The sequence below is a fragment of the Scomber japonicus genome, chromosome 10 (assembly GCF_027409825.1).
Source record: "Scomber japonicus isolate fScoJap1 chromosome 10, fScoJap1.pri, whole genome shotgun sequence".
Taxonomy (NCBI): domain Eukaryota; kingdom Metazoa; phylum Chordata; class Actinopteri; order Scombriformes; family Scombridae; genus Scomber; species Scomber japonicus.
Genome location: NC_070587.1, coordinates 15,610,366 through 15,623,371, shown reverse-complemented (window position 1 = coordinate 15,623,371; position 13,006 = coordinate 15,610,366). Strand labels below are relative to the sequence as shown.

At 39.1% G+C, this 13,006-nt stretch overlaps 1 protein-coding gene across 1 annotated transcript; it reads left to right on the top strand.

Annotated features, from left to right (window-relative positions):
- Positions 1-1,837: 1,837 nt before the first annotated feature.
- On the top strand, positions 1,838-11,713 carry mboat1 (membrane bound O-acyltransferase domain containing 1). Its single transcript, XM_053326346.1, has 13 exons — positions 1,838-1,927; positions 2,344-2,489; positions 3,046-3,123; positions 4,810-4,905; positions 7,504-7,559; positions 7,942-7,996; positions 9,124-9,316; positions 9,742-9,934; positions 10,028-10,131; positions 10,266-10,330; positions 10,439-10,571; positions 11,031-11,182; positions 11,530-11,713. Exons 1-13 carry the CDS (start codon positions 1,838-1,840, stop codon positions 11,711-11,713), a joined length of 1,545 nt encoding a protein of 514 aa, XP_053182321.1.
- Positions 11,714-13,006: the final 1,293 nt, after the last annotated feature.

Sequence of the window (13,006 nt, the reverse complement as noted above, 5' to 3'; positions counted from 1 at the left end):
CAAGTCTAAATATATCTTTTACATTGTAGGGGCAGGCTTGCATTGACTTGAATAAACTATAGAGCACTTACAGAAGATCAGAAAATGCAAAAGCATTTCCAATAACTTGCTGACATTTGCCAAAAATATTGTATGTCACATATCACTGTCTCTACACATATAGCATATAATATAATCATTTCTATAAAGCCCACCCATGATGTGCAGTATGCATTGTTTTATGTGAATGCATCATTACCAGTAAAGTGTGTATTGTTACCCACATGATGTGCTGTATACCCTGATTGGGAATCATGGTGGTATTATGATATGACAACCTAAAAGATGCCAAACTGTTTCTTAAGAAAGCATCTACCAGAATGTCCTGACCTCTGACCTTCATGTTGATGGGAACAAAAGAAAAAAAAATATTCAATGGTGATCCAGGGAATGTCACATTAATTGTTTATTGTCAGAAAAAGTTAACATTGTAAGCTGACTTCACAGCTGGCCCCTATTTTTAATGCCCTTGGACCTACCTTGTACGAAAAGTACCTCCGAGGAGCCACAGACAGAACTTGACATTAATTATGACTCAAAGCTTTAACTGCACAACATGTATTCCCATATGTCTTTCATCCCTGCTGTAGCCTTTCAGAAAAGAGCATTCAGCCTCTCCACAGCTGACCTTTACAGAAAAACAGCCTTTTTATTTACTCTCTGCACAGGCATGCAATTTATTATCATCATTTTCAAAATAATGTTTGGGTTACTTCATATCCAAAACTCATCTAAAGCAGAGCAGCAGGTATATCAATATCAGTTATTACTCACAGGGTGACCATGTGGCACCTTTTCACAAGGCTACTTTAATGATATTGCACTCACACCACCAAGTATCACTGATGATGATGATGATGATGATGATGATGATGGTTATGACGACGATTATTATGATGATGATTAGTATTATTATTATTGCTGCCATTATTGAATGACCCTTAAACACTTGTTTCTCATATTTTCCTGATCCTTTTCGATTTTTTCCACCAGCAGTCACAAATAAAACTCCAATTTGAAAAAGGGGCGGGGAAAATCTGGTGACTGGTCCCACCTTTTCAATCATGCTGCGTCAAGCTTCAAATACAGCCTGAAAAACACCGGAAGTACTTGAGATGGCCTCATACTTTTGACTTTTAAATAATACAGTTTCAATAAATGTAACCTACCAGACAAGACAGACTTGTGTGTGTCCATCCTGCTCCCGCTGTGATTTATTTGTTGTTGTTGTTGTTTGTTTGTTGTTATTGTTGTTTGTTTGTTGTTGTTGTTTAAATAATTGAACGAGAGACATTTGAAAAGGAAGGAAATACAATCAAAATGCATATGATAGACTAGTTATTAATTAAAATGTCCCTTTAGTGGCATGGCTACAAGGGAAAAAAACTGCAGAACAGGTTTGTCATTATAAACATTACATAATCTGCTGTCTGTGTGTCGTATAAAAATCTCAATTGCATATTCCTCAACATGACTTTTATTTGAGGACTTGACAGGAAGTGCTGAATATTCTCACTGTGTGTCTGTCAGGCTTAACTGATATCGAGAGGAAGAGGAGGAGGAGAAGAGAGGAGAAAAGAGAGAGGAGGGAGAGTCTGCATAGCTTGGTCTCAGCACTCACACTGTGCGATGGTTTGACTTGTCACGGGACTTTTCGGGCAAACAATGTATGTCAGTCACACAGAGTAGTAACCATTTAGCAAAAACTTTTTTTAAAAAAAAAGAGAGAGAGAAAAAAACGCAACAACCGGGAACATTGAGGCGTCGGGTTAAATTATTTTTTAAAAAACTACGCAGGATGGGCGAGCGTGCGGACACTGCGTTTAAAACCACTGGATCCAAGTGGTTGCTGCCAGTCAGTGAATACCTGGGCTTTCCTCTTGACCAGGTAGGAATTAAAGAGCATTTTGCCCTGTTAGATTGTCTCCTGAACAACTTTCCCCCATCATAGGTGTGTAGTCTGTCACCTAACACCATGTCACTTATTAGAAAGGTATACAGTTATTCCTCAAAAGTCCCCAACACCCACATTTAAGCTGATAATTGTAACTGTTGGTGTTTTTCTCCAAAATGGCATGAAACTAAAGATGTCAAAGTTTAAAAATCTGACTTCATTAAGAATATCCAGCTATTTGTTTAATATCACAGTAAAACAATACCTAAGTAGGATACAGTTATATGATGAAACAAGTCATTATAACCTTACCACACTGTCACAAATAGATCCTGTTATGTAGTATCAGAGGTCAAAGATTTTGCACTTGTGTGATCCACCATCCTAAAATCTATCTCTCCCACACACAGGTGAATTTTTTGACGTGCCAACTGTTTGCCTTGGTTGCTGCCTTCTGGTTCCGTCTCTACCTCAGTCCTAGCCATGCCAATCCCCTGGTCAGGCACGCTGTGTCCACTCTCCTTGGCATTACCTTTCTCATCTTCTGCTTTGGATGGTATTGATACTGTCCTCACACAGTGGTCCAATCATTTTTCTGTCATGAGAGATTATACCTTTTTTTTTTTTTTTTTTTTCTTCACTGAGCCAATTTGACCTGATTACCAATAGTGAATATACTGTAGATAAATGCTGACTCTCTGACCCATAGATGGAGCTGATGCAGGGCCCAGTGCATGACGTAGCAGTACAGCACGTCTATAATCATAGGAGGATAATCAGGCAGTAGACAATAAGAATGCAACTATGTTCAGTAGATAAATGCTGACTCTCTGACACATAGATGGAGCTGATGCAGGGCCCAGTGCATGACGTAGCTGTACAGCACGTCTCATAGAAGGATAATCAGGCAGTAGACAATAAGAATGCACAGAGAGGTGATAAGTAAGGCGGTGAGGAAACGGGTTTCAGGTTAAATATATCTAGGCTGTACTGGCACATACACACTTACAGCATAAGGTCACACTTCCTTTATAATTAAAGAACAATATGTTATTCCTATATTAGTAGCTTATTGCTGCACATTTTCTGATGGTGTGTGTCCTCTTCTGCAGGTACTCAGTTCACATCCTGACAGTGGTGGTTGCAAACTACTTGATAATCATCAACGCTGACATCAACAATGTACACAGGTAAGTGCTGATCTTCATACTTTAAAGGAAAATTTACATGTCGATGATGTATTATACATCTGGGAAATGGCTATGTTACATATTTTGAAATGCTGGAGCACTGAAATCTTTTGAAAACTGTGCCAATTAAACATCTAAAATATTATGTGGAATCAAATGTACTGCTTACTGCTGTTTGCAATCAATCAATGCCCCTTTGCCACGTGGCTTGAAAGAATTTGTGAAGAATGTTTACTATGTAGCCATGCATTAAATCTGGAAGTCACACTGGTTTGGACAGAATTATTTTCTGTTACGTAATCAATAACTTCCTACAAGTGTCATTTCTAGACCAGACTGACCTGTCTGTTTGTCATCATGTTGACAGGAGGACGATAGCAATGTCTAAACAGCCCTTATCATTTCCATGATAGTGGTGCAGTCCTAGTTACTGTTGTTTTCAGCTAAAACTTGTCAGACAAGCTCAGTCCAGTAACTCTTAATGTTAAAGGCGTTTGTCAAGAGAGCCATTCTGTTCTTCACTACTGGGTCTCATGAGCCTAGTGAAAATGGCACTGGAGTGGACAGCCAGTTCAGATAATGGCAACGGTACTGAGGCTTATTTGTCTTAACAAGTCCATTTTTTAACATTTTAATCAAAATCTTTCCTGTTGCTTAAAGTTTGGAAATGTCCCATTCATCCTCTCCCTCTCATACATTCCAACAAAAACTGCAGTGCAATGCACCCCGCCCCATTATGTCCCATTTAGATATGTGTCCTGAACTAAAATACTATTGTTGAAAGCATGAAAATAACTGAAACACATCAGGTGAAAGACAGCCTGACATGCTAGCCGGACCAGTCTGCTGTTAGTGTGTCTGTGTGCATTTTTGAAGGGCTGTCTTTTAAGCTATTGTTTATTTATTTCTGTAGATTCGTAATATGAATGTTTATATTTGGTTTGGTTGTGTATTTTGCCAGCTTGTATCAGAGCAAACAACCTAGCACAAGTGTGTCGTGGTAGTTTTATGAATGGAGCAATATAATGAGGTTTGATTGGTTGCTCTGGTGTTCATGTGTAGAGGGATTACTTGCAGGGAAGGATAGAGAAAACATGTGGAAGTAAAACAGTGTAATGTGTATGTGTCTAGCTTAAATACACATTCACATCACACACCTCTACATTATTGACCCAGACTGAGGGGGTAACTCTGAATGAATCAAAAACAAACTGAAGACACTTATGTGCACCCTCAAGTCAATATATAAATATGAATGACATTTAGAACTCTGTTTCTGATTCTGTGGTAATCTTAAAGTTAAATATTTTTCTTAGTTACTAGACTAAAGAACACAGTTCAGCAGGTCATGATGTCATAGAATAATATGTAGAGATAGGAGACCAAGGTCTTCAAAACTATGCCAAAATCATTTTACTGTAGATGTTCTATGAGCGCAAACACATGAAAAAGGTAATACAAACGGTGTAAAGAGCAAATGGGTATAAAAGTTATTTTAGAAAAACTTATAATAATGTATAATGTAAAAAATATTTTCTAATCAACCCAGACATTATCAGCTGATTATTAATTGACCAAGATGTGGAAGCCCTACTAGTGAGTATTTACAGGTATTGTATCTGTCACCACAACATCTTAATTGTCTTTTGTCTGATGTAGCTTTGCTCCCTCCTCCTCAATATACAGATATTCAATGGTGACTGCTATGGGCTACCTGACAGTGTGCCAAGTGAGCCGAGTCTTCATCTTTAACTATGGAATACTGTCCACTGACTTCTCTGGGTAAGGAAAAACTTGCATCACTCAGTTGCCACAGTCACTTTAACTGTCTCATATTCATCATTTCAGTTTTAGGGTAGTTCTAATGTTATCAGTTTTCAAACAGTTTGGTACCTGCTTGCACAGTTGTCAGTGCCACGGCCCTGTGTAAATACAACACCACTGATTAAAAAGCAGCAGTGAGGATTGTTCAGTCGACTTTGTCCAGCCAGGTAGAGCTGAAGTACTAGCTGCCTCCTGGCAACTGTGACTTTGTTGTGTTACGAACAAGGAGGGAGCAGTTCACGCTGTTTGAAGTGTTTCTTTACATTACAATACTGCACGTTGTCTTTCAGACTCTATATGGGTCATTAAGATGCGGAGAAAGCAGAACTGGGAAAAAGGAAAATAGGAGGGGATTTCCTCTTATGGAAAATTGGCCGTGGCTGTTACTGCTCATTATGTCATGAATGAAAGATTGCAATATAATGACAATCTGTTGAAGTCAAACCTGTGGCCCCAGTTATTATCTGCAACTTCATTCTATAGCTGCTTTCATATGGTTGTTTTTCTCACATGCTGGTTATCTCCCTGGACCTTCCACGATTTACAAAAATAACAGAATCTGAATATAGAGGGTCCAACCCATGTACTTTGTCAGGATAATGCCTGAGCTAGCACCACTGGTTTTACTGGAAATGTTCACACCAGAAAAAGTGGTGAAAATAAGGTGTCTTGTGTGCAGTTGTGCTCCTAAAGGTGTCCGTAGACTTTACTGGTATTCAGCAACTTCTTTGCACAGTCCTGCTGTGGATGAATTTGCTGGCAGCCTCAATTGCAATCCGCGTGACTTTTGTGATGAGCAGCCAGGCCTGTGAGTCAGCCTTTGGTAGGGTCATATATTGAATTAGACATCCAAGTTCTTTAAGCTTTTAGATTGAACAGATAGATAAATGGTTGTGAATCACGGAGATGGTGTCCATATATGTAACTATATTTACCCAGAATTGAATGGAATAATAACACCAATTCAGTTTTTTTCTGGCATAACATCCACATAACATATATATGTGCATGATTTTCTGCTTTTCCACTTTGGTTTTCCCTGATTTCCTGTTTTACTTTCCTTGTAAGAAGATGTCAAATGCTCATCTAGAGTGTTCTGTGTTGCTGTTTGTCTGAGAGCATTTCCATGAGCTGATCTTTTCTCAATCTGTGCAAGGCAGCAGAACTGAAGTTGAACTGGTTCTAAATCTCATGTGCTGTGCTAACTCTACAGTCTACATGGGAAAACAGAGTATGTAGGCCACAGTGGAGGCGTGTTTCACATACTGGCTGGCACCCTGAAAATGTTTCTCTAAAGCCAACTGCCAACTCTCATTGAACTGGCACTGCCAGCCACATGGCCAGGCCAGCCCCTGTCTGCCTCGGTTTTCCATGCACACAATGCAGCCAGAGAGGGAGAGAGAGAGAGAGAGGGGGGGGGGAGGGTGAGAGGGAGAGAGGGAGAGAGAAAGAGAGAGAGAGAGAGAGAGAGAGAGAGAGGGAGAGAGAGAGATAGAGAGATAGATAGAGAGAGAGAGAGAGAGAGAGAGAGAGAGAGAGAGAGAGAGAGAGAGAGAGAGAGAGAGAGAGAGAGAGAGAGAGAGAGAGAGAGAGAGAGAGAGAGAGAGAGAGAGAGAGAGAGAGACTTTGTGCACACATGCTCACATTCTTGGGACAGAGAGGTCTCTATCTGTGAATTAAACTAGAGGAGGGGGTGTAAAACTGGTCTGTTAAGACTTACAGTACAGGACGTTCATGCCCTCAATTGTCGCCTCACTTCCAATACTTACTGGTATCTGCAATGGCTACTTCCCAGTAGAAAACTGAAACTGAAGTGGAAACTGTGTGACTTAATAAAACCAACAGGAGTTTTTGGGCACATATAGTATGTAGACTAGAGTACTGTTACACTGCTTTCTAATGCTGTATTATGTTACTGTTATTCTGGATAACAATGTCTGAAGCGCCAAAGGTTCAACGTACTTCATTACTTTTCTTCATGATTATTTCTTGAACACTGCAAGCTTGTCAAGATGAAGACCTGGCTTTACTGGTTTCAAGTAGATAAAACTGGGGATAAATCTGGGGATTTGAATGAATTGCGTTGGATTAATAAGTGACCTGACTTGACAGTACTGGAAAAGAATGAAGGGATTCACAGGGGAAGATAAATTATTTTGCCTCACACAGACTCAGCAGGCTTTTGCTTTGGACTTGCCTTGTTTCAAGCTGCTTGTATAAAGAATGACTGAAAAGTACCCTCTTTACTAAAACTATCCCCATATCAAACATGTTGCTTGCCTAGCTGTCATGGGCTTTGAATCGGATGTTTAAAACATTTAAAAACACTAGTTGCACTATAAGCCTTACTAGCTGAAACTGCCAGTATTATGTGAGTTAGGTTATGACACTTGTTTATGTACGCAAAAGGTATTTGTTCTCAGATACATATATATATTTTTTAACTCAGAATCTCTACAAAGTTGTTGTCTAATATTAATTAACAGCAGTGGATTATCAGCTTTTTCCCACCAAACTTGTACAGTGAAATGAAATAATCCATTTTTTTCTGCTCAGGCCTTTGATGATAGTAACCCAGAAGATCACCACATTGGCTGTTCAGCTCCATGATGGTAAGACCAAGGAGAGGATGGACAGACATACACGCACACACATATACTGTACACATTCAAATGCACACAGATGTTGACATGTTGCCTTTAATAGTAGAGGCAATTACTCACCTATCTTACTCACATATCTTACTTATAACATTAACGATGACTCTCTTCAAGTGTCCAGTATGTCAGCATGTACATTACCAGCTCAATGGAATTCAGCCATTATTCATTTAATCATTTACACCTGTGCTTTTTCCACTGTGTCATGTCAAAGCATCTTACAAAAGTTGTGAATCAGAGTTAAATTGAATCCTGTAGTAACAGATTTGACACATTGTGAAAATAGTGAAAGTTCTTAAACAAACTTACTGATGATTTAAACTTGTTTTTTAAGGTATGTGTAAGAAGGAAGAAAATCTGACACCGGAACAGAAGTTGATGGCTATAAAGTAAGTTTTTACCTCAGAAATTGCAGACTAATGACTTTCTTTTCATGCAGTTGTAATTATATGTTCCTGTGTGAAACATCAGTGGATAGATGATTTGGAAACAGGGCAGAGTACTAACCTTTTAGATGTGATTACCCCCCCCCCCCCCTTTCTCCCACTGATTTTCTTTTAAATCTGATTACCCAGGTGAATCGGTTATCTGGACCAATAAAACTGTCAAAGGATGGATGCACAGAAGGGTGCATTTGAATGACCTCCTAATTTAAAGAATAAATAAGTCTTTCTTTTCCTTTAGCTGCGAAGGACAATGACAAGGAGATGCAAACATGGTGAATAGCTTGTTCCCATAAAAGCATGCTGGAAATTTAAAATATAGGCATCATTTTGCATGGAAGATATTAGATTTGTATGCATGTTAATTGATGTTCACCACATTTATCAGCGAACCATGCATGCCATTCCAAAATAATTTTGAATTGTATCACAATGATAACAATCCCACAGCACTACAGACATGTCTGATATTTTCCTGTGTTCCTTTTGAGATTTGGAATTATTAACATTACATTTATCCTAATTCTGACTGTGCTTTTATTGTCTTCTTATCATATTTATTTAATCATGCAATAAACTGTTAACATTATACACATGCTTCAATAGAGACAAAAGTACAATAGTTTAAAAGACTCTATAAGCACGTTGAAATAAATATTCTTTTAACTATTCACTGGTTGTTCAGTATTTGGAACTGGATACAATTCATAACCAGTTATTAACACAAGTATAAATATCTAGGAAAGCCAATCAAAAGCTAATAATGTTTCATATTGTATTGATGTGAAATTTTCTAATCTTTTTGTTATTGACAAAATGTGCACTTATATGTAAGCTAAGCTTTTCATTTGTTTCGCAGTGATACAGGTTTACAGGACTCTTGCTTTTTTAATTGCAGAAAACTATGTTTAAAATAAAAATTGGCATGCTAGTCTAACATTTCCATCCAACAATTGATGAGAATATCCAATAGTAATGTTGTATTTCACCTGAAAGGGTCTGTCTTGTCACACTGCAAACCAATGGGTTCTCTGCTTTGTTTTCAGTTGTGTTTCCTTTTGTACTTTTTGCAGTGTGAGGCCGTCTCTCATCGAGTACCTGAGTTACAATCTCAATTTCCTGAGTGTCTTGGTGGGACCGTGCAGTAACTATAAGGACTACATAGACTTCATAGAGGGCAGACACATTAGCAGTAGGCTCAGGCAGCACTCTGGGACGTGTAATGGGCAAAATGGCTATGATAAGACTCCAGACCTGTCACCTATGGTAAGTTCCTGAATCCATACCTCTTTGAAGCTCCCTCTTCCGATTTTACATCTAGCATTCTAATATACAGGAACAGGATAAAATGCATATGGACAAACCAGAGTCCAGTTTTTGTATTTCAGTTTAAAAGTTAGTTAGAAAATCATCATCATTAACAGATGTTATTAATGTCTCATCTTTCTCATTTTCAAATATCATAATAAATATATATAGCCATTGACAGATTAAACATCTTAAATGGAAAATAGATATAGAAATTCTCACATCTATTGTGGCTCTTATTAAACAACAAACTAGAATACCAAATTCTTCTTTTTGAACCTAGTCAGTAATGTTTTCTTTCTTGTTCCAAGATATGACTCCATTTTCTGATTTGACTCAAGCTTGACTGGACCAGTGGTCGTTGTGAATCTGTCTCTCTGCAGAATGCTGTCTGTAAAAAGTTGCTGGTCTGCTGCGGCTGTATGCTGTTCTTCCTCTATGTGACCCGGGCTTTGCCAATAGCGTACAATGTCGACCCAGACTTTGTCAGCCACGCCCCCTTCCTTACCAGGCTCACTTACGCTTTCTTCTCCATACAAGCAGCAAGGCCCAAATTCTACTTCGCCTGGACACTAGGTGAGCAATGTGTGTGTGTTTCAGCTGAGCAAAACACAAGCTAAACTTTTATTGCTGTGTGTCATGTTTTGGTTATTTCCTCTGTCATGTCAGCTGATGCCGTCAACAACGCTGCGGGTTATGGCTTCCTTGGGATTGATAAAAATGGAAAACCATCCTGGGATCTAATCTGCAACCTCAACATCTTGGGGATTGAGGTAATCTCAGTGTATCAATTGAAAAGAAGTACTGTGTTAAAATTCATACATGTGGGTCAGAGTCTGTCACTTATTTAAGATTTGAGCACAAAGTTAGCATTATGTGGTCATTGTTGATTATTTATCTTTTTCAGACAGCAACCAGTTTCAAGACATTCATAGACAACTGGAATATTCGAACAGGAATTTGGCTTAAAACGTAAGTGCCACAAGGGTGGACTTAATGTACACACTCAGAAAATTCCATCTGCCTTCCATTTATTCTACAGATTATTTTGAATTTGTTCACTTTTTGTCCCCTTTTCAGTGTGTGTTATGACCGAGCCCCCAAGCACCGGTTGGCTCTGACCTTTATCTTGTCAGCCCTCTGGCATGGTGTTTATCCAGGGTACTATTTCACCTTCATCACCGCCATCCCTATCACCATAGCAGCACGAGCTGTGAGTACTGTTCCTCCACTGGAAATTTAAATGTATAATTCAACATAAAACCGGAAGAAAAATTAAATGCTAAAATAGAAACAAGTAACATACTACAATTGTGGATGCCTAGTCCCCTCTGTGTCTCTGTTTTAACTGACATGTCCAAACCAGCGGTGGCCCTTGGACTTGCCAATGGGCTCGCCTTTTTTGTGAAGCTATTATGTTTTACCTGCGATGGCACTATAGGACTTATGTGAAATGTTGTTAATTAAAGCAGGAAACAATATTGGATTGGATTATAATTACTGTCCTTACCTAAATTTATGGAGTGTAACACGACAAATACTGTTATGTTCCAAGGCTGGATATTTAGTTATTTGCATTATTGATTTTGTTAAAGTACATTAACAACATAGCTCAAACACACTCTACCATTATTTATCCCCCTATGTATGTACATCTCTCTTTGTCCACAAGGTACGGAAGTCTGTCCGCCACTACTTCATGGGCTCCACAGGCTTGAAGCTGGGCTACGACTTCTTAACTTGGGCAGCCACCCAGCTGGCCATCTGCTACACTGTCATGCCTTTTCTACTTCTGGCAGTTCAACCCACTATGGTTTATTACAGGTTTGTTGTACCCGCCTTTAACACCTGTTTTTCGTATTAGAGGATCCACTTAACAAGTTGTGAAATGGTTTAAAATATCCTTTATTGCAAAGCTCAGATCTAAATAGTCAAAAATATATAGCGTATTAATGTATTTGCTATCTTTTTGTGGTATAAATGTTATGTTAGGAGCCACTATGCCAGCAGTGCTATTTCTTTCTGCTGATGTATTTATTTATGGTTGAAGTGAAGTGGAGTTTAGCCCAAGAATTATGTCTATATTTTATACATGTGATATAATGTTATCTTCTTTTTCTGCTTATAGTACATAGTTACAAGTTAAAACATTGTCATTCTGTCTTTCCTAGGTCCATGTACTTCCACGTGCACATCATTAGCATTCTGGCTGCGATCGCCCTGCATCGGAAACAAAAACCCAAGGAACCCTCTGCCACCAGTAAAACATTTTCCTCCGCCTCCTCCTCGTCCTCGTCTTCGTGCCCACCCCAGTGCCAGCCTGTTCACTCCAACAACAATGACAAAGTAGAGTGAAAATCCCCTCTTTACACTTGTTTTTTTTACCAGGTTCCCAGTGCACGGTGTTCTCTCAAAGACAAATGAATAATCCCTAAAAGGCATTCAGCAACTAAAAATGGGAAAACGTGTTATTTATTTTTAGGACAATACAGTGTACAGTACAGTATGGACCTATCACACTGGATGTACATGGGATGAGACTTTCTGCCACATTACAAAATCAAGACAATACATCAAATATAAACTTATCAGGCAGACTTGAAAGAGACATAAGCAGAGGCAACATCTATGGTACCATCACTCCCAGGACGCTTGCTGCTTTCCTCCACAGGAAGGACACTCTAGGACACCCCCTTTTTCATTCCCATTTCAACCCCAGCCTGCCCACTCCAACAACAATGCTACAGTGTGATGATAGAAAGGAGGCACACTCTCTCTCCTGTCCTCTATCTGCTCTGTTCTGCAGAAATGGTGGGACCTAAGCCAGCACAGTGGGAGAGCGGTGCATGAACAAAAGGATACACACACATACACAGACACACACACACACACACGAATAAAAAGACATTAGGAGACAAATTATGCACATACTTTCTCTTAGATACGCTCATACTTTGTCACACTCTGATGGCACACAAAGGCCGCCCTTGTGTGGCCACAACAAAAGAGCATGGCAAGAGGAGGGAGAGCCTGTGTACCCGTTACCCCCACTGTGCCCAGAGGATGTTCTATAAATTTATATATGTGTATGTGTGTGTGTATGAGAGAGATTGATGACACACTGTTACATGCCACCAATCTGTGGACCTTGTTGTGACAAAAATTTTGGACCGTGTCTCTATTTCTCCCACTGTTAGTTTTTACTGGCCGGCCTGAAACCCACTTGAAATACCAATTAGACCATGCAGCTCTCACAGTGTCTGCTGAAACCAATACTAATGAAGTCTTCCAGTGCAGGACGGCAGCTCCTCCAGGTGAGGAGATTTAACCATTAACACGTAAACACTTTATTATAGTTTCTATGGATGGATCTTGGGCTTCACTGTATGGGCATAAATTGATGTTAACAGTTGAAAAGCAACAGGATATGATTTCCAATAATTTAAGGAGCATAATCATTCCACTTTCCCTAAGAAATCTATTTTCATGCTGAAGCAGTTGGGAAGTTAATAGTGACACAATTCTGTGTGTTATTGCTTATCAAGTGAACGGTGCTGGATGCCTAATATCATGATACAGCAGTAACTGAACAAAAAGCTGTGGTGACTCAGAGAAAATACATTTGAAATTCCTCTTTTTGGAAGTAAC

What these genes read in the sequence shown, in the direction of transcription:
- mboat1 (XM_053326346.1), top strand. Translation starts at nt 1,838, where the DNA reads ATGGGCGAGCGTGCGGACACTGCGTTTAAAACCACTGGATCCAAGTGG. An exon ending in TCAACATCTTGGGGATTGAG is followed by an intron (nt 10,132 to 10,265) that starts GTAATCTCAGTG and finishes TATCTTTTTCAG; the next exon opens with ACAGCAACCAGTTTCAAGAC. An exon ending in TCACCATAGCAGCACGAGCT is followed by an intron (nt 10,572 to 11,030) that starts GTGAGTACTGTT and finishes TTTGTCCACAAG; the next exon opens with GTACGGAAGTCTGTCCGCCA.